General features: G+C 35.5%; 1 protein-coding gene across 4 annotated transcripts in view; it reads right to left on the reverse strand.

Moving 5' to 3' along the window:
* The window catches only part of GABRB2 (gamma-aminobutyric acid type A receptor subunit beta2), a 330,358-nt gene that overhangs the window by 157,767 nt on the left and 145,112 nt on the right, over positions 1–27,479 (reverse strand). For all 4 annotated transcript variants that reach the window (XM_059917635.1, XM_059917632.1, XM_059917634.1 and 1 more), the window contains exon 6: positions 24,448–24,530. In XM_059917635.1, coding sequence (XP_059773618.1) covers positions 24,448–24,530 — 83 coding nt within the window. The remainder of the gene's footprint in view (positions 1–24,447; positions 24,531–27,479) is intronic.

Here is a 27,479-nt window from a genome sequence, read left to right on the forward strand (position 1 = left end):
TTCACACTTCACTTCTAAAAACACCTTTTTTTGGAAACTCTATGGTTAATCATACTGATTGGTACATGAAATAAAAGCTAAATTAGACAGCTAAGTGGATCTCCAGCTAGAGGAATAATTTTTTAATACAAATTTATATTAATGAGTTGATGTGTATATGGCAGGGCTACCCTTGTGCATTATTCAAACTTTTTACTAACAGTTTAGATAAAAATGTGTGTGATATGGTTAATATGGTATAAAATTTGTTAATGGAACAATTCTGGACAATTCTGGAAGAGAGCTTTTTTTGTTTGCTTGTTTTATTTTTGAAAATCAGGATGCAGAAATTACTGACAGAAGGAAAGAATAAACAAGATAAAATTTCACGAGACCTGACATTTTTTAATTTAAAAAAATATGAAATATATGAAAAAAATATGAAAAATATGAAAATATGAAAGTTGCCCGAAAGCTCCATGTGAAATCACAAGGTACTATGATTTTCCAGAAATTAAGTACAATTTTATGTTGCATTAATAGGGTATCCAATGAAAGAAAGGATGAAAAGAGGTCAAATTTTAGTGCCAGCTAATAGTGGAGCCAAAAGTAACAGCACAGGTCTAAAGTTTCTCAATACATTCCTTCTCAAAAATCTGTAAAAATGTAAAAAGCATTTTCAGTAGGTATGCCATGCAAAAAAGCCATGGGCTGGAGTTGGCCCAGAGGTCATTGTGTGCCAATCTCTGGTCTAAATATTTTCATCCAATTAAAAAGCAGAGATTTTCAAAACATATTAAAGTAAGGTCCTATACTGTGAGATGTACGAGAGACAGACTTTAAATATAAGGGCAAAGGTACACTGAAAATAAGTGGATAGAAAGGCTTATGTAAAAAGCAAGCATGATAATGCTTTTAACACCAAATAAACTACACTTTGAGACAAAGAATATTACCAGAGATAAAAGGCAGTCTTTCCTAATAATAAAAGAGAAAATTCATCAGGAAGACATAACAATTATCAATATGTATGTCACAAATACTATTAACCATCTTGTTGGAACTGTCATATATAGAACAGTACATCCTTCAGGTGTAGAACACACATTCTCTTAAAATGCACACAGCATATTTACCCAAGATAGACAAGCCTCCATAAATTTTAAAAGGATAGAAATTATAAAAAACACATTTTCTGACCACAGCAGGATTTAATTAGAAATTACTAATAATACTCTCTAGGAAAACTTCAACTAATCAGAAGTAAAACAGCACAATTCCAAAGAATTCATAAGATAAAGATGAAATCATAAGAAAAATGAGAAACTATGTATTTTGACAAGAATGACCATGAAAATACATTAACATTTTAGGAAAGCAAATAAAGCAGAGTTTAGAGAGAAGCTTGTATCTTTAAGTTTCATATCAGAATAGAAGAAAGATTTTTAATCAGTGGGCCTAAGTTTCATATAAAAAAGTCTAGAAAAAATGAGTAAAGTAAATATAAATGAAGTATAGGAAGAAAGTAATAAAGACCATATATCAATGAAATACAAAACAGACAGACAGTAGAGAAAACTAACAGAGGAAAAAGATTTTTTTTTTAAGAAATACTAACAAAATTGACAAACCTCTAGCAAAACTGATCAACGAAAGAGAGAACACAAATTACCAATATCAAAAATGGAAAAGGAATTATCACTACAGATGGTATGGACATTAAAAGGATAATCAGAGAATATGATGAAGAACTTTATGCCAAAATTCAACATCTTTGAAGAAATAGAACCATTTATTGAGAAATACAACTTACCAAAAATGACACAAGAAGAAACAGAAAATCTGTTTAGCCCTATATCTATTAAGACATTAAATTTATCAAAAACTTCCCCAAAGGAAAATTCCAGACCCAGATAGCTTCACTTGTGAATTCTATCAAACATTCAAGGAAGAAAAAAACACCAAGCTTATACAAACATTTTCAGAAAATGGAGAATGGGGGCCACCATCCTCAGTCATTTTTGAAGCCAGCATAACTCTAATACCAAATCCCGACAAAGGCATTTCCAAAAATGCAAAATTATAGTTCAGTATCCCTTATGGAGCAAAAATCTTTAACAAAATATTAGAATATCACAATAACATAAAAATGGCAATGCATCATGATCAGGTAATATTTATCCCACGAGTGCAAGGTTAGTTTATTGTTCAAATCAATTAATATAATCCACAAAATAACATAATGAAGAAAAAAAAACCATATGATCACCCACTAAAGAGCTACTTATTCTTCACTTTTAATAAGACTGAGAAGGAGGCACCTGATAGCTGGAACTCAATTTCCTTATGAAAGGATATCCTTTAAAATCTGAGAGTTTCTAGCTTAATGAAACACACTAGTCCCATTTTTCCTTCCTCTTATTTATTGCATAATTTGAGGAGGTAGTGATGGCCGAAGTTTGAGCGTAAAACAGAACAGATTTCCCTGAATGTAGCAAGTGATAAACAAACATGGTTTGGACTGGCTGTCCTTATTCATGTAACCATTCATCTAGCCATCCACCCCACCCATCCGTTATTCAACAAATACTTCTGGGTCTTGCAATACTTTGTACTCAGCACTTTGGACAGAATGATTAAAAAAATAAGTAAACACAATGCTCACCTCACGGAGTTTACAGTCAATAAAGAAAGGCAGACATTGATTATAAAATAATACAAATAAATACCACAATTGCAACAACTGCTATGAAGAAGTGGGACAGGTGCTTTGAGAGAGGGAAATTAGAGAAGGATATGCTAAGAAATGAATTCTAACTTTAGGTTTGAAGCATGACTAGGAGTTAGCTAAACAAGGAAGGGAGGAAAAGTATTCTAGGCAAAGAGAACAGCAAGTAAAAAGTTCTTGAGGCTATTCAAAAATGGTACAGGTACATGGACCGCCTTCTCTGGAGCTTAGGTAAAGCATGGTTAGGCTGAAGAGCCAAGACTGCTCACTCCCCCTCACACCTTTTCTATCTTGCAGTCATCAAGAGGTAATTCTCACCAACTCATTGTGATTTGTGAGAATATAACAATTATTAATACTGATATATCTTCGGGGGAACTTATGAAAGTCCAGGAAAGAAAGTCAAAGAGAAGCTTTTATTGTTTGATCCTCTCTTCCTGCATTCCATAGTCAAAACAAAAGAAAAAAAAAAACCCTTAATTTCTTTGTTTAAGTGGACATTTCAGACAAAAGTTTTTCTATGTAGCATATTGTGCTTCAGAAATTGTTCTCAGATATTTTTGGTTTTAGAGTTATAGATGCCCATAATGGTTAAACAAAAAGCTTAAAATGTTAGAAATTAGGTCTAGAGAAGTAAGACCACACTGAGTCTATGTCAATTCCATCCATCCACTCCTCCTGGTGTAGGAATTGAATCTTGGCCCACTGGGACTTTAATATGTTAGGGCAGAGTGATTAGAGGGACTGAAGATTTCTCATTGCTTTAGGAGTGTCATTTATCTCGTACTTGTCAAAAGAGAATTGGGTAGATTATCTGTTTTTTTCTTTTTTTATTATTATTTTTTCCTTTCTGGAAAACCTGATTAAACATTCTCACTGTCTCATATTTCTCAGGAGAGAGAAATGGTTAAAATGAGAATTACAAACCCCCTTTTGCTTATCATAAATCCTTTCGTTGGCTCTTCAACAAGTTGCTTTTTTTTTTTTTACATAATTTCTTCCAATTCGTTTCATGATTTCCCAAGCCCACTACGGTATCAGTAAGTATGTATTTAACTGAGTATCAGTTACAGTTTGAAGTTGTGTTCTTAAACCTGTATTGTTTTTATTAACTAAATGAATAAGCACCACCGGCATGGTTAAATTACCAGACTCTGCAGTTAGACTTTTGGGATTAAATGAATTCTAATCTCACCACTTCTGGATGTGTGTTTTCAATTCTTTAGCCCTCAGTTTCCCCATCTGTAAAATGGGAATAACAATGTACCTACCGAAGTAACTGCTGGGAGGATTAAATAAGGTTATCAATGTAGAAGGTTTAGCTAAAAGAATCCACACAAAATGACATTCCAAGTAGTAGCTGTTGTTTAGTATTACATTGCATATACTTCTTCAAATCTTAAAAGGGTCTTTTTGTTAAACTTTAAGGAACATTTTGCTAATGTATCTTCACAACCAGAAAACTGTAACCACTTAGCAAGACCTTTATTTACTTAAAGTACTAAGAAGAGACTAGGGAATTGGAAAGACATATACAAGTAACAACTTTTTTGCGTACATAAGTAATCTGCAATACCCTCTGTCTTCTGCTCATATGTTAAGTGATTCTGATACAATTACAATTCAAAACAGCCACAATTATTCAACTCAATGCCAGCTCATCCTTAATGTATTTTTCTCATTTCTGTCCACCAACCTTTATTATTTGGCTGTAAATTTGATTAAGTTTGGACTCAAGCAACACTTTGTCAGAGGTTTATGTACAAACAAAATGCTTCAGAACATATATCCATAATAAATATTTATTTCTAAAGGTGGTTAAAAAAGAAGCATTTGAAATCAATTAATCTAACAATGAGTGGCTTGCTTTTAGTGAGAAATAAATCTTTTTAAAAACCTTCTGTTTATCAGAAGAAAATTAGAGAAACAAAGTGACTAGCAATGGTTTAAGAGATTCTTGATACATTTATGGATAGTATGATAGAAAGATACACTTAACCAACAGAATATAAACACTTTCCTTAATTACAGGGACTGAAAGGGACTAGAACAACTTCCTACCTTAAAACAGTTTAACTTAATGCCCAGTTCCATCACTAGTGTTCATTTGACTTCAGCATCATCTTTCTTATATTTTTAAAGCAGATACAGCTGGGTGGTTACACTTATTGAGAGTTAGGTCCCTGGGGATGGACTATCTGGGACTGAATCCTGATTCCACGCCTCAGCGTGTGACCTTTGCTCAATCTCTTACTCTTATAAGGTTGGCATAATAAAATGAGACAATGAACGTAAGGCACTTAGCACTTAGTAAGTGCTCAACAAATTTTATCTATCTATCTATCTATCAAAAATTGCCACAGGACAATTCACATAAAGTCTCTAATACTTTCATTTAAATAGCCTGAAATCACTTGCCAAATGGCTTGGGAGCAAGGAGGGTGATAAATCCCAACAGAGGGGCGTATACATTAGGGAATTCCTAAGTCCACTATTTTGTTTTGGGAAGATCTGGACTTAGAGTAAACTTTGGTGAAATAAATGAATTAAATTAGTGAAGAATCTCCTGACTTCCTGTCATCTGCAAAGCAGTCTAGGAGATAAAAGATAACACAGACATAACCCTTGCTTCAAGAAGCAGAGCAATCAAGGTTCTTAGATGCAAGCAATAGAAACTGACTTGGGTTAAATAGAAAGGCATTTATTAAACTGATAATGAACAGCTTATAGAAGACCAGAGACCCAAGTGTGAAAGCTATGCAGTCAAGAAAAATATCAAAAATTATGTAGCAGAACTTGTTTAGTGAAGTTATCATTGCCACCCCCATGGGTAGAGGTAGTGCAGTTCTCATTGTGGACACCTTTGACATGTGTCCTTGAGTACCTCTTCCCATCCACTGCCAAGGCTCCTCCTTTTATTTAGGGTAGACTTCTCCACAGTCACTGGTTCTTACTGCATGGGTTTCCAATTCAAAGTTATATAATTGGTAGTGTCTTGGTCTTGCACCGACCTTCTAGTTGCAAGGGAAACTAGAGAATGAGTTTCTGGCTTTTTTTAGCTTTTGTTATGGGAGGTGGGTTCTGTCTCATAAAGTAGAGGATTCTTCAAACATAGTATTCATACATACACATATATTCATTCCTTTTAAGATTCTTTTCCCATTTAGGTTATTACAGAACACTGAGCAGAGTTAGTTCCCTGTGCTATATAGCAGGTCCTTGTTGGTTATCTATTTTAAATATAGCAGTGTGTACATGTCAATCCCAAACTCCTATTTTCTTCAAGCAAACATTCACCTGCTAACCTGTGTGGCCTTTGTAAGTTACACAACTTCCCCAAGACATCATGTTCTCATTTGTAAAGAGGAAATAACATTAGTAGCTGCCAAATGCGAGATTTAGGTGACATCATATCTGTATAGACACAGTACCATATCTGGCACAAAGTAAGCATTTAATAAATGGTAGTTACTATTACAGATGATGGTGATCATGAAGACAATAAACATAATAATCATGGTAGCAGCTACAGTGGAAATGGTTCAGGGATAGACGGTAGGCTCTGGAGGCCATCACAAAGAGAGAGGTGTTTGGTGTGCAGTATTGAAAGCCTACTGAAAGGAACATATCTTCAAGTGCTAACATAGGAAGCCAGGTTCAGGATCTGAGAACAGTCAGTCTGAGTTTCAATTCACTGGGCTGCAACTATCAAACAAATACAACATGAGTCTTCTGGAAATGCTTCAGGGAAGGTCTTTGGGTATATTTACGCCTCTGGCTTCTTAGGTTCACATCAGGTTTCACAAAGTGCTCTCTAGCCTTCACTAAAAATGCTAAGAAAGCCACAAATGTGGCATTTTCACTTAACCAGGATCAAGTATAAAATGAGGCCCAGCCAAGAAGAGACAGTTTTTGTAGGATGACAGCAGTGTTGGCACCTCTCCTGAGCCTAAAGGAAAACCTAGTGAACAAGTTTGTATCCCCCCGCCCACTACCTTCCCTCCAGGAGATTTGCCGTAGAAAAATTTTTAATATACAGCATGCACTGAAACTGCATTTTTGGCTCTAATGGGCAATTTCAAAGCAAGAAATAAACGAGCATTAGAACCATCAAAGAAGGTGGCCATGACTCTCAGAAAGGTAAATATTATACAGTGTGAGTTTTTGAGCAGAGCCTTATCCAACACTCAGGGTACTGAGGGACTTAGGAATCATTTAGTTTTTAAGAAAATTCTTCCCCTTTACGAACCCATAATGACAATCAGTTTTCTTATCATTGCTCCTTGCTGTTCGTTGAGCTTCAAGCTGAGCTTGGGCCAGCACATTCCTAAACTTCACAGCTGTGCTTACCATGTGGTCAGAGGGGTGAGCAGCTCTTGGGCTCTGGGCTCATTTAATTACCAAGTCAGCTCAATACAGGTGAGGGATGGAAGCCAGTGTGTTCAATTGACGGGGGTTTCACATATTATTTATACTGATGTCTTTTCAATGTTACAGAGCAAAAATCCAATAAGGCATTGTGTCTACTGCTAAAATATTTCTCCCCAAATTCTCTGTATTTAAAACTCTAAATTCCAAAGGTACCTGTTGATTCATGTGGAAGTCTTGATCACTGCCAGTGTAATATAGATAGTCTACCCACACTCTACCCTTTGGGCCAGCAGGTACTATGTAAACATACACACTTAATAAACTGCTTCACTTTGTACACCATGGCAGAAAGAGCCTAATGGTATGTTCAGGAAAATGAACCAAGCAGGGAGATTTTCACCAGTGAGATTGGCAGATACTAATTTGATAACACTGAATTTTGCTTCTTTTGGGTTTGCCCACTTAGGAATAATAAAATAATGGATTCCTTTGCAATTAAGAAAAGGAATTTCTTATACTTCTTCAATTCTAATGTGCTTCATGTTCCTTTTATATTACAGCATTTTTGAAATCAGGATATATCTACCAAGAGATGAGTACATTCAATGTAGAATTTTATTATTCTTATTAATGTAATGGTGAATCTTACAACTGATGGTATTTAAGAGAAGAAAATAGTCATTTGCCAGATATTGACATCTTATAAAATAGATACCCTGCATCGCTGTCATACTTGCTCAAAGGCTGACCTACAGTGTATACAATAATTCTAATGTTCCTTAAGTTTTAAGTTCTTTTTTCTTTTAGTCCATTCATTTTACATTAGAAAAAAGTCCATATAACCTGTAAGCTACACAAGATGTCACCATGAATGTAAACCAAGTGTGAAGAAAACTCTCATCCTGAAAGTTGAAATGGGTACATTTCCTATAAAACCATATCAAGAAACTTTAAATTTTATATTTTCTATGTTGTAGCTATTCAACTTCTATGGATTTGTTTATACATTAGTGTTATGAGACTTTTCTGAGATGGTGGAAATGTTCTGTATATTTTCACTGTCTAATGTGGCATAAACATATGGCTACTGAGCACATGTTACACACCTGGACTGACTGTGGAACTGAAGTTTTAGTTTAATTTTAATTGATTTACACTTAACATTATATATTATATTGAATAGAAGAGCCATATATCTATACACACGCATATATAATCATAATTGCATTTAACAATATAGCTTCGATCATACACAAATTATAACATTATTAAAAAAAGCAACTAGTAGAATTACGTTCTACAATAGAGAACGGATTAAATAAATTATGGTCCAGCCATATAAGCAATACTAGACACTACAAATTATAAGAGAATATCTCAGAAAATAAGGTATTTGTGATATGCTTTTAAATTTTAAAAATGAGGTTGAAAATTGTATAGGCAGTTAAAAATTACATATGTGTATGAAAAAGGAGAGTTCCAGTTTAAGATGACATATATACCTTTCCTGTCTTACTTGAATCTCCTAAATAACTATAAAAGGAAGGAAGAGTTAAAATCCGTAACAGCCCTACAAAATAGGAAAGTATGCCATCAATGGGCCAGTAATTTTGAAAAATGTACAGAAGTTTGGATGTAGGTGAAGTTACACAAATAAAGAAAACCAAATGGAGAAACAAGTTTTACATGGGGGCATGCAAAGGAGGGAGCCCATCTCCTCACTAGCATACTAGCGCCATGACTTCACAGTGTGGTCCTCAAACCTGCAGCATTAGTGTGACCAAGGCATTGTGAGAAATGCAAATTCTCAGTCCTCATCCCAGACCTACTAATTTAGAAACCCTAGGGATGGGACCCGACACTCTGTGTTTTAACAAGCTCTCCAGGAGGTTCTCATGCCACTCGAGTCTGAGAACCAGGCCCCTAGAGCACGCTTTCTCAACTTTGGCTATTCATTGTCTCACCCTGGGAGATTTTAAAATGACTGATTCAGTAGGTCTGTGGTGTGGCCCATTCATTTGGACTTTTAAAAACTTCTCAGGTGATTTCATGTGCAGCAAGGGTGAGAACCTATGTACTGGAGAATTTGCAAACTCAGTTAGGAAACCCAGAGTGGGAACCACATGGAACCACTAGACCAGTCTTCATCTTTCTCCTACAACTGGCTCTGGTGACTGCACTCAAGATAATGTTGGAAGAAGGGTTCCTACACAAAGTGGGGGCTGCCTGGATTCCTAGTTTAGATACGGGGCTGAAGAGAGGACCAGAACCGAGCCCCAGATAGCCATAGGCACCTCTATAAATGGAGGGGAAAAAAGCTAGGTGGTAGTACCATCAGTTCCTTCCAGGAGTGAAAGAGTGAAATAATCTAAAGTGCTTAAGTCTCAGATGAGTCTTGGTTACCTGTGAAAGGTCCTAGCATACTGTACGAAAGAGAGAGGTCGTCTTTACCGTGTAGCACAGGGAACTCGGCTCAATATTCTGTAACAACCTAACTGGGAAAAGAATTTGAAAAAGAATAGATACATGTATATGTATAACTGAATCACTTTGTTGTACACCTGAAACTAACACAACATTGTTAATAAATTATACTCCAATATAAAATAAAAAGTTAGAAAACAAAGAGAGAGACGTTGTCTGATCAGCATGCCCAGTTCTCCTCTTGCCCCGCACGTCTCAGCGAAGAAGCTGGCTATGCACACAATCATATAACAGTGCTGGGGAAACTCACATCAGGTCAGAAAACCCCTCGCAGTAACCTGAGCTGATCAAACTAGCTGTTCATTTACAAATATAAATAGATTACCAAGATCAGCAGATGTATAAGGGAAACCATCAGCATGAAAAAGAAAGATCAAGATAAACAAACATACATCGTCACAAAAGGAAGTAGATGAAGAAAGCAGAAGCAAACTTGTAAAACAGTTTAAACTGATATCACTGAAATTAAAAAGAGCATTCCAAAAGAGAACAAATGACTATGGAAAACTAGTAGTCAAAGCGTAAGGAAGAGGTCTTATAAATTGAAAACATGATTGCCAAAATATAACATTCACTAGTAATAATTTCTTTAGAATAAAAAAAAATTACGAAGTTGAAAGAAAAAATATCTAAGAATTTTAGTTCAGAGCCATGGGGGATCCAAGATCGACCTACTGGGATCCCAGGAGGAAAAAAATAGAGACTACAGAAAATGAAAAATGTAAAAAAAATTTCTTTTTACTCTGGGGGAAAAAAACTGTAGAGTTCACTATTTTCATTTTTCTTACTCAACATCAAGATGCACCCTTTAGTGTGGAGAAAAGGGAACCCTCCTACACTGTTGGTGGGAATGTAAATTGGTGTAGCCACTATGGAAAACAGTATGGAGGGTCCAAAAAAACTAAAGATAGAGTTGCCATATGATCCAGCTATCCCACTCCTGGTCATATAACTGGAAAAAACTATAATTCAAAAGGATACACGCACCCCTATGTTCATAGCAGCACTATTTACAGTAGCTAGGACATGGATACAACCTAAATGTGTATTGACACATGAATGGATAAAGAAGATGTGGTACATATATATAATGGAATATCACTCAGCCATAAAGAAGAATGAAATAATGCCATTTGCAGCAACATAGGTGGACCTAGAGATTATCATACTGAATGAAGTCAGTCAGACAGAGAAAGACAAATACCATAGGATATCACCACTTATATGTGGAATCTAAAGTATAACACAAATGAACTTATGTATGAAACAGAAACAGATTCACAGACAGAGAGAACAGACCTGTGGTTGCCAAGGGGGGAGGGGTGGGGGAGGGATGGTTTCGGAGTTTGGGATTAGCAGAGGCAAACCATTATACATAGAATGGATAAACAACAAGGTCCTACTGTATAGTATGGGGAGCTATATTCAATATCCTGTAATAAACCATAATGGAAAAGAATATGAAAAAGAATATATATATATACGTATAACTGAATCACTTTGCTACAGAGCAGAAATTAATACAACACTGTAAATCAACTATACTTCAATAAAATAAATTTGAAAAAAAGGTGCACCCTGTATATCAAAGTCACTACTCTACTTTCTAACGGTGGAAGAATTGAAAGGGCGGAAGTCAAAGTCCCCAATATACACGAAGGTCACAAATAATATCTGCATGAGGTGCCAGATATTCTAAACACACATCCCAGTACTTGTCTATGGTCACATGGGACTAACAATTGTTAAACGAAGATCACATCTAACCAGGTATCTCCACACTACAAGGAATGGAAGACAAACCTCCTACTTCCACAGTACTAGATAAACTTCAAGAAAATATCAAAACAGGTCAGTGGCTCGAATTAAATTTGTATACCATGACACCATGGAGTGTTTGCAATGCATTTGTTTTCCCTTTGATAAATAATTATGTCAAAGCCTCACTTGAATGTCACTAGAATATTTTTCTTATTTGAAACAATATGAGGATCACCTGAAATATCTGGTAGCTTCATTATTTACCACCACCCCCCCACAGACACAGACACATGCACACATACATTTTCGTCTGTTCTGATACTTCTTAAAGCATTAAGGAGACTGATCAAAAACCTCAAGGGGGTTCTAAGGTTATTTAGAAAGATGGGAAAATGTGGGGGTCTTAGATTTATTCCTCACAGATGCAACTGCAAAATGTATTCCTGTGAGGAAAACCTAAGAAAAGGAAGAATGCCAACAACATGGCAACAGACTATCAGCAAAACGCACACACCATTCTACTTAAAATCTTACCAGGGATCTGATTTTCATCTTTCCTAAATAGCACTGCTCCCAGAGGTATATGCATATGGGAGCTGCATCCTCACGTAAACCAGTGATTTCCTAAATGTCCTTTAACTAAAGTCCTACATGTTTTTGCTGATGCTGAGTAAACATCAACCCAGAGCTCCCTAGATATTATATAATCCCACCACTTGCCCAATGCAAAAATTTCTTCTTTCCTAGAAAATGGTTTTACAGCACACAGCAACCTACTGGATTTTTTTTACCAGCTGCAACTGCTACGAACTTTTCTTTCTTTCCTTCTTTTTTTTTTTTTTTAAATATATTTCAGTAAAAAATTGCCTTTTGGTGTCTTTTACCATTAATCTAGTTTTGCCCTTAGGGCAGACATAGTCTGCTCTTTTAAGAGGAAAGTCTGTAGTGATTTGAAAATAGCTATCCTGTTTAAACACTGCCATCCTCCCTCTCCTAGCTTCCCTTCCTCAAGGGAAATATGCCCCTCCTCTACTTTCTTCTACTGGCTCTTCATACTCCGTGGTTTATGTGTCACTCATATTTTAGTTTTCTGATTGCTAAATATCCCTTTTAAAAAAGTTGTGCCTCTAACCGAGCACAATATTCCAGGTATAATTTAATAATGATAATAATCATGCTATAATGAGAACAGCTGCTACTGATGGAAATATCAGTACCAAGCATTGCACAAAGATCTCTGTCTTGATTATCTCATTACCTACAAGGTATCAAAATATTGTACAGATGAGAAACCACAGCTTGAAGAAGCTAAGTGACCTGTTTTGTGAACTGGAGGAACCCATACCAGATGGCATCTGTATTCAGTGAATGTCTTCTCATCCACCATCCCCCACGAGCTCAAAACCCTATCTGATCACCACTTCCTCTGCAAAAGGTATTTTTAACCTACTGACATACTATAAAGTGTCACTAATTTTCACTTTGGGAGTGGATAAACACAATGCTCTCTTTTTGTGTTCTAAGTTCTTAAAATTCTGTATGTATATCTACTGAAATATTGACCAGCACATAGCATAACCTGGATCCAAAATATTTGCCCTCCGTATATGCAGAGAAAACCATAATCCAAAAGGATACATGCACCCCAATGTTCACTGCAGCACTATTTACAATAGCCAAGATATGGAAGCAACCTAAATGTCCATCGACAGAGGAATGGATAAAGAAGATGTGGTACATATATACAATGGAATATTACTCAGCCATAAAAAAGAATGAAATAATATCATTTGCAGTAACATGGATGAACTTGGAGACTATCATACTAAGTGAACTAAGTCAGACAGAAAGACAAATATCATATGATATCACTTATATGAGGAATCTAATTTTTTAAAAAAGATACAAATGAACTTATTTACAAAACAGACTTACAGATATCGAAAACAAACTTATGGTTACAAGAGGGGAAACGTGGGGGTGAGGGATAAATCAGGAGCTTGGGATGAACATACACACACTATTATATATAAGACAGATAACCAACAAAGACCTACTGTCTAGCACAGGGAACTCTACTCAATATTCTGTGATAACCTATATGAGAAAAGAATCTAAAAAAGAATGAATATATGTATAGGTATAACTGAATCATTTTGCTGTACACCTGAAACTAACACAGTGTTGTAAATCAACTATACTCCAATAAAATTAAAATATTAAAAAAAAATAAAAGGATCAAAACCAGCTTAAAATAATACATTCACCCTGTGCCATAGTAAATTTGGCTTCACTATCCAAGCTGCTTAAATGTATCCATCTATATTGACTTCTTTAATAAGGGTTATTTAGAATGAATCAGTTGAAAAGAAAAGAGAGTTTTTATTCCATCAATATCCTAATAGGAAGATGTTTTTATATGACATTCAATTGGAATTTAATAAGATGACAACAAGCACATTTATATTTTCTGCCTCCTAAAGCATGGTGAATATCGCTAGGAAGAAGAGATGCCTGTTCCAACACCCTCACAGGGACCTTTTCATATTTGACCACAGAGGCTTTAGACGGTGAGCAGGTGATGACTGTCTTCTCTGGACCTGCTTAAATGTTAACAAAACCATAAATGGATTATATTTAAAAATGAATTATCCTTTCACTTCATCTAAGTACAGATGTCAAAGAACTATTAAATCTCCCTCTTCGGACTTTGAAGCTAGTTACTAATTCTTTTCCTTTTGGAAGAAGTAAAAGAAATTAATTTGCACTTTATACTGTAGGCACAGCTGGCTGAGACAATCTATGAGGAAGTAGATAGCCCTACAGACAATGAAATTTGCTTGGAAAATAAAATCAAGGGTCAGATGAAGATCTACAAAGGTTGACAAGAGCAATGCTGTGCTTTGGGTCTCTTCTTGGCTGGATTTACTAGATCTCAAAATTAGGGCAAATCTGTGGCAGTGTGGGACTTTTTATATATAATAATCAAAAATTAATGTTATAAAAATAATTATTAATTACTGGAGTTACTGTTTATTTAGATGTCTACCATGTACCAAGCAAAGTGCTACATTCTTTATCTATATTAGTTTTTTAATCCTCATAATAACTTCAGGTGGTAGATATTATTATCCCCATTTTATCTATGAGGAAACCAAGGCTCAGCTAAGTAGGGTGACGTTCTCCATGTCATTCTGGTAGTCAGTGACTATGAGAGGCCAGCAAGAACTGGTTTCTGATGCTGTCACAAAGGGCAGTAGTAGAATTTTTTTTTAAGATCCTAAAAGGAGATCTTTTAGGATCTTAAAAAAAGATCCTAAATGGCCGAGTAGGTATTAGACTGTAAATCTGCCTGACTGGCTGTCTCAGTAAACACTTGGCATAGTCCTGTGAAGCGGTCTATGAAAGAGCTGCTGAGAAATTTCTACACTGTCTAATTCACTGTGGATCGCACTAAGGCTGAGACTGACCAAAAAATCAACACCACTGAGAAACAGAGCACTAATCTTATTCTCTGGGATGCTGACACTGTCCATTCCAAATCACCCAGAGACAGGCTGAAATAAAAACACACAAATAAATGAGAAAAAAAGGAACCTTTGCGTTTTGGTAATGTGAGCAGACTGTCAATGGATCCAGTTGAGAAGATTCCATACTTCCTTTCAGACAAGCAGTTCACATGTCCCAATTGGAGGACTTGGATATGGGGATGAAGACTGTATAAGACAGCCTTACCCTTCTGAGGAGGGGAGAGGGACCATGTAGCTGATACTGGTATTGAGAAGCTGAACTGGCTCAGCATACAACACAGGAGCCCCCTAACTATTCCCCTTTTAAAGATATGTAATACTTCCCTCACCCTTTTTCCAGTACTTTTCATTCCCGAACAAAACATACTAAGTGGCCTTGTAGTATAATGGAATGTTGTGTCTCTGTAACATAATTTGAACTGTATACATTTTTAAAAAGAGATAAGTCTTTGACTTGTCCTAATACTCTTAAATTATATTTGGCAGCATCATACTCTCCAAAGCACCAGCACACCTGGGACAATTTATTGTTTCTTTATTAGAATTCATCTTATTCCTAAACAGCAAAGTTCAAAAGAAATTTATTTATATAGGCTAGCCTGTAACTTTGTCATCATTTGGCGCTTTTAGGGTGACATTTCCCTAGAAATATAGGTGAGTATTCCAGTATACCTTTTCCAAACTGACTGAAAGATTCAGAGAAACATATAGACATATACATATAAATTATGTGGATAAAGTATGATGTAGCTGACCACACAGGTAACAGAATCATGTAGGTGTAAAGTAAGGAGAACTAGCTCTAAGTGAAAAGATTGGAAACACCTGGAGATGGATTTCTCCTTTTTATTTTGGCAATTAGGTTTCGTTGCCTACATGGTGGTAAATATTATCAGGGCCCATTTAGTTCAGCAAATCCCATTAATTCTACAGAGCTTCTCCATCCCTCTAAATTTAAGAAAAGTTATAAAGTAAGCATAGTCCCTACTGGCCTTCTAGATTCCTCAGCACTATTTCAAGGCTTGCTCTAATCTTCCTTTAAGATTTTAAAGAACTAAATATTTCATCTTGGTAGCACTTTTCACTAATGCAATTTTTACATTCATATATGTGTTTATTTAAATAATATCTACCTTCCTCATTATAATAAAGGAGGGCAGAGATACTGTCTTTTTTTGTTCACCATTATGTCTCTAGAGTTCATTACAATACTTAGTATATAATTAGTGCTCAATTAATATTTAATGAATAAATAAAGTCTTGAATGAATGAAAGCATGAATGAATTAACAATAAACTCAATCCTAATATTCTCCTACTCTAAGCTTCCCAGAATCAAGTTATATTATCGTGGAATGGAACCAATATATTAATTGTCGATATGGAGACAAGATGATAGTGATTTACTAATGCAACTATTAGGTTCATTTGCATTTGAGAGAGGTAGGAAGGGAAATAAAGAGGGGAAGGAGGGAAGAGAAGAAGGAAGTAAGGAGAAGGGGGGAGGGGAGAGGGAGCAGGAGAATGGATGAATGCCTAGAGTTTGCTTAACAGAAAGAAATGATAAATAAGGTGAAATGTCAGGCATCAACTTCAAAGCTAGTTGTTTAAGGGATAGGATCCTAAACTTATTTCAATATGATTAGTTAACTATGTATTTATAATAATATCATGTATGTTACTAATATAACACCATGTTTTATTCTCTATAACAATGATTCACTGTCTGACTAAACATGAATAAACTCCAATTTTTCATAAGGAAAGGCTATTTGTTCAATTTTTAGAATACAGATCTTCCTGTTAATCTGGTCCCTACAAAATCAAGGGCTTTACTAAGATAAATCAGCTAACAATTACCATATCAGTATACAGAAATTGTGCCAATCAGTAGCTGCATAATCTGGGGCAAATCACTTTACTTCTTTGAGTCTGTTTCTCTAGCTGTAAAGACAGAAATATTAATACCTACCTTATAGATTTTAAACTAAAATGCCCACAGGAGACAAAGAAGGTCATTATATAATGACAAAGGGGTCAATTTATCAAGATATAACAATTGTAAATATATATGCAACATTAGAGCACCTTAATATATAAAGCAAATACTGATAGAACTAAAAGGAGAAATAAACAGGAATACAATAATAGTTGGGGACTTTAATACTCCACTCTTAACAATGGTTAGAGCATCCAGACCAAGAATCAATAAGGAAACAGTAGATTTGAACAATACTGTAGAACAAATGGACCTAAGAGACATACAGAACATTCCACCTGACAGCAACAGAATATACATTCTTCTCAAGCATGCACAGAACATTTTCTAGTATATATTATATGCTAGGTCACAAAAGAAGTCTCAAAAAATTCAAGAAGATAGAAATTATATCAAGTATCTTTTCCTGCCACAATGGTATGAAACTGGAAATCAATAACAAGAGGAAAGCTGGAAAACGCACACATACGTGAAATAAAACAACATAATCCCGAACAATCTATGGATAAAAGAATAAATCAAAAGTGAAAAAAAATTTTTTGAGACAAATGAAACAGAAACACAACATAACAAAACATATGGGATCCAACAAAAACAGTTCCAAGAGGAACGTTCATAGCTATAAACTCATGTATCAAGAAAAACATAAAGTTCTCAAATAAACAACCTAACATTATACCTTGAGGAACTAGGAAAAGAAGAAAAAACTAGGCCCAAAGTTGGCAGAAAGAGGAAATTATAAAGATTAGATCAGAAATAAATAAAATAGAAAACAGGATACCAATGAAAATAAAACAATCATAGAAGATTAAGAAGATTAAGAGTTGGGTATTTGAAAAGATAAAACTGACAAACCTTTAGCTACACTAAACAAGAAAAAAAAAGGGCAAAAATAAATAGAATTATTAATGGAAGAGGAGACATTCCATTCCAGCTGATACCACAGAAATACAAAGGGTCATGAGACTACTAGGAACAGTTGTACACCAATAAATTAAACAATCTAGAAGAAATGGATAAATTACTAGAAACATACAATTTACTAAGACTGAGTCATGAAGAAAAAGAAAATATGAACAAACCAATTATAAGTAAGAGATAGGTAAAAAGATTTAATCAGTAATGAAAAACTTCCCAACAAAGAAAAGACCAGAACCAAATGTTTTCACTGCTGAATTTTACCAAGCATTCAAAGAAGAATTAATGCCAATTATTCTTAAACTATTCAAAAAAAATTAAAGAGAAAGGAAGGCTCCCAAACTCACTTTACAAGGCCAGGATTACCCTGACACCAAAGTCAGATAAGGATACTGCAAGAAAAGAAAACTACATGCTAATATCCTTGATACATATAGATGCAAAAATGCTCAACAAAATACTAGCAAACCAAATTCAACAGCACATTGGAAAAATCATACACCATGAGCAAGTGGGATTCAGCTCTGGGATGCAAGGATGATTCAGCATATGCAAATCAAAATGAAAGGTAAAAATAATACAATTAACTCAATAGATGCAGAAAAGCATTTGAAAAAATCAACACTTTTTCATGATAAAAATCCTTGACAAATTAGGTTAGAAGGAATGTACCTCAACATAATAAAGGCCATTATATAACAAGCCCACAGCTCATATCATACTCAATGATGAGAGGCTGAAAGCTTTTCCTCTCAGATCAGAAATAAGGGGGCCCACTCACAACTCCTATTCAACACAGTACTAAAAGTCCTAGCCATAGCAATCAAGCAAGAACAAAAGAAATAAAAGATATCCAAATTAGAAAGAAAGAAGTAAAACTGTCTCTGTTGGCAGGTGATATGATCTTGCATATAGAAAACCCTAAAGACTGCCAAAAAGCTGCTAGAACAAACTAATTCAATAAAGTTGCAGTATACAAAATTAACATATAAAAATCAGTTGTAATTTTATACACTAACAATAAACTATCTGAAAATGAAATTAAGAAAACAATCCTCTTCACAGGAGCACCAAAAACAATACAATACTTAGAGATAAGGAATGTTTGATCAAGGAGGTTAAAGATCTGTACAATGAAATCTATAAGACATTGATGAAAGAAACTAAAGAAGATGCAAATAAATGGAAAGATATCCCATGTTCATGAATCAGAAGAATTAATATTGTTAAAATATCTACCACCCAAAGCCATCTATAGATTCAATGCAATACTTACCAAAATTCCAATGGCAGCTTTTACAGAAATGGAACAAACAATCCTAAAATTTGTATGGAACAAAAGATCCTGAATAGCTAAAGCAATCTGAAGCAAGAATAATAAAGCTGGAGGTATCACGCTCCTGATTTTAAACTATACTACAAAACTACAGTAATCAAAACAGTATGGGTTTTGGCCTCACATATATGGCCAACTACTATTTGACAAGGGAGTCAAGAACGCTCAATGGAGAAACGATAGTCTCATTCAATGAATGGTGTTGGGAAAACTGGATAACCACATGCAAAAGAATTTGCATCAGGGAAATGCAAATCAAAACCACAATGAACAACCACCTCACACCTGTTAGAGTGGCTATCATAAAAAAGACAAGAGATAAGTGCTTGCTAGCTAGGATGTGAAAAACAGGGAATCTTGTACACTGATGATAAGAATGTAAATTAGTATAGTCACTATGGAAAACAGTATGGAAGTTTCTCAAAAAATTAAAACCAGAACTACCATATGATCCACCAATCCTGCTTCTGGGTACATATCCAAAAGAAATTAAATCACTAGCACTAAGAAGTTCCTGTACAACCATGTTCACTGCAACATTCTTTTTTTTTTAAACTTTTTATTTTATATTGGAGTACAGCCAATGAACAACGTTGTGACAGTTTCAGGTGCACAGCAAAGTGACTCAGCCATACATATACATGTATCCATTCTCCCCCAAACTCCCCTCCCATCCAGGCTGCCACATGACATTGAGCAGAGTTCCCTGTGCTATACAGTAGGCCCTGGTTTGTTATCCATTTTGAATATAGCAGTGTGTTCATGTCCATCCCAAACTCCCTAACTATCCCTTTCTCCCACCCTTCCGCCCGGTAATCGTAAGTTCGTTCTCTAAGTCTGTGAGTCTGTTTCTGTTTTGTAAATAAGTTCATTTGTATCATTTTTTTTTTTAGATTCCATATATAATGGATATCATACAATATTTCTCTTTCTCTGACTTACTTCACTCAGTATGACAATCTCTAAGCCCATCCATGTTGCTGCAAATGGCATTATTTCATTCTTTTTAATGGCTGAGTTATATTCCATTGTATACATGTACCACATCTTCTTTATTCATTCCTCTGTTGATGGACATTTAGGTGGCTTCCATGTCTTGGCTATTGTAAACAGTGCTGCAATGAACACTGGGGTGGTGCATGCATCCTTTCGGACCATGTTGTTCTCCAGATACATGGCCAGGAGTGGGATTGCAGGGTCATATGGTAGCTCTATTTTTAGTTTTTTAAGGAGATTTACAAAAATATAAAACAGTGCCACTCTTCTCAATAATACTTTCTGTTTTGTAAAGTATCATTATTATTCATAATAATATTATTTATATTAACATGTAATAGGATCGTTATTATTTTAAATGAATTGTATAAATATTTTTATTTTTTTTAATTTTTAAAGAATTTTTATTGGAGTATAGTTGATTTACAATGTTATGTTAGTTTCCGGTGTAGAGCAAAGATAATCAGTTGTACATATACATATATCCACTCTTTTCTAAATACTTTTCCCATATAGGCCATTACACAGTATTAAGTACAGTTCCCTGTGCTCTACAGTAGGTCCTTATTAGTTATCTAATGTCAGTTATCTATTTTACATATAGTAGTGTGTATATGTCAATCCCAATCTCCCAATTTATCCCTCCTCCTTACCCCATGATAGCCATAAGTTTGTTTTCTACATTTGTAACACTATTTCTGTTTGGTAGATAAATTCATTTGTACCCTCTTTGTAGATTCCACATATAAATGATATCATATGATATTTGTCTTTGTGTGTCTGACTTACTTCACTCCTATGGCAATCTCTAGGTCCATCCATGTTGCTGCAAATGGCATTATTTTGTTCTTTTATATGGCTGAGTAATATCCCATTGTATATATGTACCACATCTTCTTTATCCACTCCTCTGTTGATGGACATTTAGGTTGCTTCCATGTCCTGGCTATTGTAAATAGGGCTGGAATGAACATTGGGGTGCATATATCTTTTCGAATTATGGTTTTCTCTGGATATATGCCCAGGAGTGGGATTTCTGGATCATATGGTAGCTCTATTTTTAGTTTTTTGAGGAACCTCCATACTGTTCTCCATAGTGGCTGTACCAATTTACATTCCCACCAACAGTGTAGGAAGGTTCCCTTCTCTCCACACCCTCTCCAGCATTTATTGTTTACAGATTTTTTCGTGATAGCTGTTTTGACTGGTGTGAGGTGATATCTCATTGTAGTTTTGACTTGCATTTCTCTAATAATTAGCGATGTTAAACATCTTTTCATGTGTCTCTTGCCCCTCTGTATGTCTTCTTTGAGAAATGTCTATTTAGGTCTTCTGCCCATTTTTTGATTGGGTTGTTTGTTTTGACAATATTAAGCCTCATGAGCTGTTGGTAAATTTTGGAGACTAATCCCTTGTCGGTTACATCATTTGCAAATATTTTCTCCCAATCTGTGGGTTGTCTTTTTGTTTTGTTTATGGTTGCCTTTGCTGTTCAAAAAGTTTTGAGTTTAATTAGGTCTCATTCGTTTATTTTTGTTTTTATTTCCATTATTCTGGGCGATGGATTGAAAAAGATATTGCTGCGATTTATGTCAGAGAGTATTCTGCCTATGTTTTCCTCTAGGAGTTTTATAGTGTCCAGTCTCACATTTAGGTCTTTAACCTATTTTGAGCTCATTTTTGTGTAAAAGAGTGATCTAATTTCATTTTTTTACATGTAGCTGTCCAGTTTTCCCAGCACCATTTGAAGAGACTGTCTTTCCACCATTGTGTAGTCTTGCCTCTTTTGTCATAGATTAACTGATGCAGCATTCTTTATAATAGCCAAGACGTAGAGGCAACCTAAGTGTCTGTTGATGGATGAATGGATAAAGAAGATGTGATACACACACACACACACACACACACAGAATGGAATATTATTCTTCTATAAAAAGGAAATCTTGCCACTTGTGACAACATGGATGAACCATGAGGGCATTAGGTTAAGTGAAATAAATCAGAGAGAGGAAGACCAGTTCTGTATGATCTTATTTATATGTGGAATCTAAAAAAATACTGAACTCATAGAAACAGTTAAAGGGTACAAGCTTTCAGTTATAAGGTGAATAAGATCTGAGTATCAAATCTACAGAATGGTGACTATAGTTAAAAATACTGTACAATATACTTAAAGTTTCTAATAGAGTAAATCTTAGAAGTTCTTAACATACACAAACACACACACACACACACAAGGTAACTATGTGAAGTGATGAATGTGTTAACTAACCATACTGTGGTAATCATTTTGCAATACATACACATAACAAATCATCACACTGTACATCTTAAACTCACACAATGACATATGTCAATTATATCTCAAAAAAGCTGGAAAAATCTATATCATTTACCACGATAATTGTGAACTGAAATGAGATATGTAAAAGCCCCTTTGTAAAACTTAAGCTTTCTAAAAGTCTAAGGAGTTATCTTTTTTTTTAAAATTAATTAATTAATTTATTTATTTTTGGTTACGCTGGGCCTTCGTTGCTGCGCGAGGGCTTTCTCTAGTTGTGGTAAGCGGGGGCTACTCTTCGTTGCTGTGCATGGGCTTCTCACTGCGGTGGCTTCTCTTGTTGCAGAGCATGGGTTCTAGGTGCATGGGCTTCAGTAGTTGTGGCACGCGGGTTTCAGTAGTTGTCGCACATGGGCTTAGTTGCCCCGCGGCATGTGGGATCTTCCGGACCAGGGCTCCAACCCGTGTCTCCTGCATTGGCAGGCAGATTCTTAACCACTGCGCCACCAGGGAAGTCCAGGAGTTATCATGTTAATTTTTAAATATTTATGTCAAAAAAATATTCATGTCAGAATTATATTTTAATTACATGGAACACTTGGATGCTGCCTGTGTCCTTAGGCATCATCAGTTCTTCAAAATAAAAAGGCCTTGTTTACTACTATGAGGGTTGTGAAAGGCACAAGTGACATAACATCAGTGCAGGTGCTTTAACCATGTACAATTATGATTATTTAAAATTCCAGTCAAATTCTACCACAAAAAAATGCTCTTACCACAAAAATTCATTAGTAGTACATAGCAACATACTTTTTTCAAAATATCCTTACATCAGCGATTTGAAACAACCAAAGAATTTGAACTTTGAAGAACATTATTCTCTAAACTGTGTCGTGAGTTACAAAAATGCAAAGTTATCCGAGAGGTATCTACATAAAAATAATCATCAAAATCCCTTGGACCAATTTCATTAAATAGTTCTTTATGGCAAAGATCTAATGTGAAAATAATGATGATTTGGAAATACAAGTATGCAATCAGGTTCTTCAAAAAGTGCATGTAAATTTAATTATCCCTCGAAGCTATTTTTTGAAATGGGCAAAAATACCAGCAATGTGTCATAAATGCAGTATTTCTGCTCAGAGCAGTGATTTAGAGTTTCATGGCTCGCCAAGGCTAGAGTTCCTCCCAAAGACTGAGAGTATCCACAAAGCAGTCAAGCTAGTCATTATCTAGAATGCTGGATATAAAATCATCAGCTTTCAATTGTTTGATAGGATTAAATAGGAAAACACTACAAAGAATTGAGAGAGAAAAAAGATTTGAAATCCTACTCCACCTCAAACGACCTCTCTGTGCGACCTCTGAAATGGAAATGCGTTATGAAATAAACGCTTTAGCCCACTCAACAGGGTAGGTGACTGAATTGTCAAGAAGAATGCTTAAACTGCGGCCTAGAAAAGCACCAACATTGTAAAACAGGTCAGCACAGGAAGGAGAATAAAAACACACATCCACCAATCTTGCTCATCATATGGCCTTCAGCAAGAATATAAAATAAATTTGAAACAATGAAAATAGCCCCTCGAAATAAAAAACATTCCACCAATCCACACTCTATGAATGTTTTAACTAATCCAGAGGCCACTTTTACTCTGCAATTAATTGCAGAGATAACATTTGTGAAAGGCAAAGGCAATAAGGACATCTCGTGTCATGCCGCCATCTCCACCTATTTTTCCAAGCCTGTTGCAGCTATGTGCACCAATTCCATATAATAAATTCCTGAAATAGCCCTTGGTCTCCTTCCAGACTCTTAGTATCTTCCTTTTATTGCTAGATTACTGCTTCCCTACACAACCCTCCCAGGGACTTAGGGATGACACTGAGAGGGTGGCAGCATGACTGAGGGAAGACACTGTGAGCACGTCCCTCCACTAAATTTGGCACGCTAGCACAACCTTTGCAGGACTTGTGGTCTGGATGTGAACCAGGGTAGGAGACCTTTGCCCAAGGAGAACCTTAAAGCCAAGTTCAGTCTAGCTGGAGTGTCAGAAAAACTTACAGCTTTCAATTTCCAAGGTGCAGTTTTGTTCATCCAGTGGGTACCGCCTCAGGTCCATCATGCAGGCAGCTGTGGTTGTGATTCTAGAAGAGAAATATCAATGATACATGCTGTTAGCTGGTCCATGACTGAGCTGGAAAAATTAAATCTAAGTCTCAAAGAAGACAGCACTGGGCCTCTAGGAGACTGATTTAGCTTAAGCTCTAACAAAAAAAAAAGAGTGCTATAACTTTGGATAACCATTTTCCTTGATGAGTCTCATAATGCTTTGTAAATTAAACAGAGTGGACTAAATCAGTATTCTCCCAAGATGTGGTCCATTACCTACTTGGTACCCAAATTACCTGGGAACGTTTGTTAAATAGGCAGTTCCCATTCTCCAGAAGGTCTTGGGGGTGGGATGGGGCCATCCCAGGACTCTAGTTTACAAGCATCAAAGGTGATTGAGAAAACCAACATGGATATTACTCTTGCGCTCACATTTGTTTTCTCCTCCCCTTCTCAAGACCCTAAAATCAAACCTTCCAACAATCTTGGCTTTGGTCCATCATTTTTGACCTTTCTATACATAGTGTGGTGCTTTGCAAGTATGTTAGTATAACACACAATATGCCTTTCATCTGTCACCTGATTTGCTCTGTCCTGAATAATCTGATATTCGCACGGCCTGTTGGAGACCTTCCTCCTATCGGTTGGCAGAGTTATTTATTTAGGACACACTGTACCTTTATTAATTTATTTATCAGGGAGAAATGAATATGTCTCCTTAATGCCTTTATATTTCTCTGTCACCATTTTTCACTAATCTCACTTTTCACTAACTGAAGACCTGCTAGAAAGAGCCAAAAAACATACAGCCCTAAATGATTTATCAATTTGGTTTCTGATCAATAAGGCAGCACAATGTTATGAAAAAGCAGAAGTTTTAAAACACAACAGACATAGGTTTGGATTCTAATTCTGCCTCACTAACTGGGATACACATCAAGATGGTTAATATCTCCTAACCAACCTTAGTTTCTTTGTCTGTAAAAAGGGGGCATTCTTAACAACAACAATAATTATAGCCTAACAGAGTTTCTGTATGAACTAATAGAATAATTTATGTAAAGAATATAAAAGAGTCCCTACACATAATAGGCCCTTCACATCTGCTGAAAAAAACTAAGAGGAGAAACTGATGTTACATTTGACCAACTTTGGCTTACTCTGCTCCTAGAGGTACTATACTGTGTGTTGGAAACAGAGAAAAAAGATGCAGATCCAACTTGGGAGAAACAATCCATAGCTAGACCTTTTTCATTAGAAGGTCTTGGGCAGAGTTTAGACAAGTAGTCCAGGTAGACTGAATCTCTGAAATTCCTTAGTTAGGTGTGAGAGTCCTACTCCTCAGTTGTAGGATGGAAATACATAAATGACTTAATGTAAGTAGTTCATGCCTCTTTAGTTTGATTACTTCTTCATTAAGGTTTGTGCTCTGTTAATTTTTGTTTTCCTCTTTAGTGATAAGTGAGTATCCTAGGGGTGATGTTCATCCTGGGTTCCTTGCTCTCCTTCACCAGGAGATGGCTACTCTGTCTCAACTCCTTTCCACCTCCACTGACTTCCTCAGTGTCTATGGTCCCACTGCCTCACTTCCATGTTACTATAGTATCTTGGTCTCCTAGCCTCTCCATTTGCCTCCCTACTAACTATAATTCATACAACAGTCAGATGTTTTAAAACCATAGATCAGATTTTATCCCTCCTCTTTAAAATTTTCAGTGGCTCTTCCAAAAAATCCAGTCTTGGCTATGGCCTATTGTGCCCTGAGTAATCTTACCCTCTTCTCTCCCAATATTTTCTCATACCAAGTCCTCACTCACTATTTCCAGCCTTCACATTTGTTCTCTCTGCCTAGAACATGTGTCCCCCCTGATACTCACAGAGCATTTTTTCCGATCCTTTAGCTCAAAAATCAACTCTTCTGAAAGGGCTTTCCTAAGTAGCCCACCCAAAGTGGCTGCCTTAACTAATGCTCCATCTTAGCTGTTTATTTCCTTCAAGGAATTATTACAATCTTAAATTATCTTGCTTATTTCTTTTCTTGTAAGAACTATTTTTCCCAGTAAAATTTAAGCTGTTTAAAGACACAGACTTTTTTCTATTTACTGTAAGGGAATCAAACAGTATCTGTTGAAAGGATAAATAAATGAATTATACAGAGTCAAGCAGTTGGTTTTGCTGTGCATAAATCTTTTATTTGGAGGATTATTTTATTGCATCATTTCTCTTTTTTTAAACTTACAATGTGTCTTAGGTTTTAGGGATTCTTTTTATATTTTTAACAGTAATTAAATTTTAATCCACTTAATTAGCATTACATAACTAGTACCAGAGTTTATCTTAGTATCGAACTGATTGTTTTTCCTTTCAATGGAACTGATCAAATACCTATATTTTATAAATTCTAAAAATTATATAAAAATTAACATTCACATTTACTCAGGGTTAAAAAAAAGACAATTTATTTTGGCTATGTGATACTTGGCTAAATTTTTCACTGGTCCACTGATTTTTTTTCAAAGTGTAGATCCAACCTGAATTACCACTAACATACAGGAAACTGAATTGTGTAGAATACAAATTTTCAAAGGAAATATAATTAGGTGCATAGTGGGCATACCAAATTCTCATGCTATTTATGAAAAATAGCAGACTCAATCTCCATCTTGAGACACTAGAGAAAATCAACTTCATTTGATAGAATGAACACAAAAGACATGAAAGGTACAAGAGCATACATACCATAAAAAAGGAGAGCCATAAATAGATGACTGACTGTGTAAGTGAGGTGAAATTTGCAATTGCTACTACAGGTTGTAGTTTATACTTTCTGCTGATGCATATTCATGGCAACTAACATTTGTGAACACTAGTGCTGTGAGCAAGAAAAATAAATTGACTAAGTCTATTGCAGAAGCAATTGAGTTTCTACTCATGTTTTAAAAATGAAGTATTAAAGTGTTTTTCTCACATCAACAACATTCATA

Source organism: Balaenoptera ricei, chromosome 3, assembly GCF_028023285.1.
Source record: "Balaenoptera ricei isolate mBalRic1 chromosome 3, mBalRic1.hap2, whole genome shotgun sequence".
Taxonomy (NCBI): domain Eukaryota; kingdom Metazoa; phylum Chordata; class Mammalia; order Artiodactyla; family Balaenopteridae; genus Balaenoptera; species Balaenoptera ricei.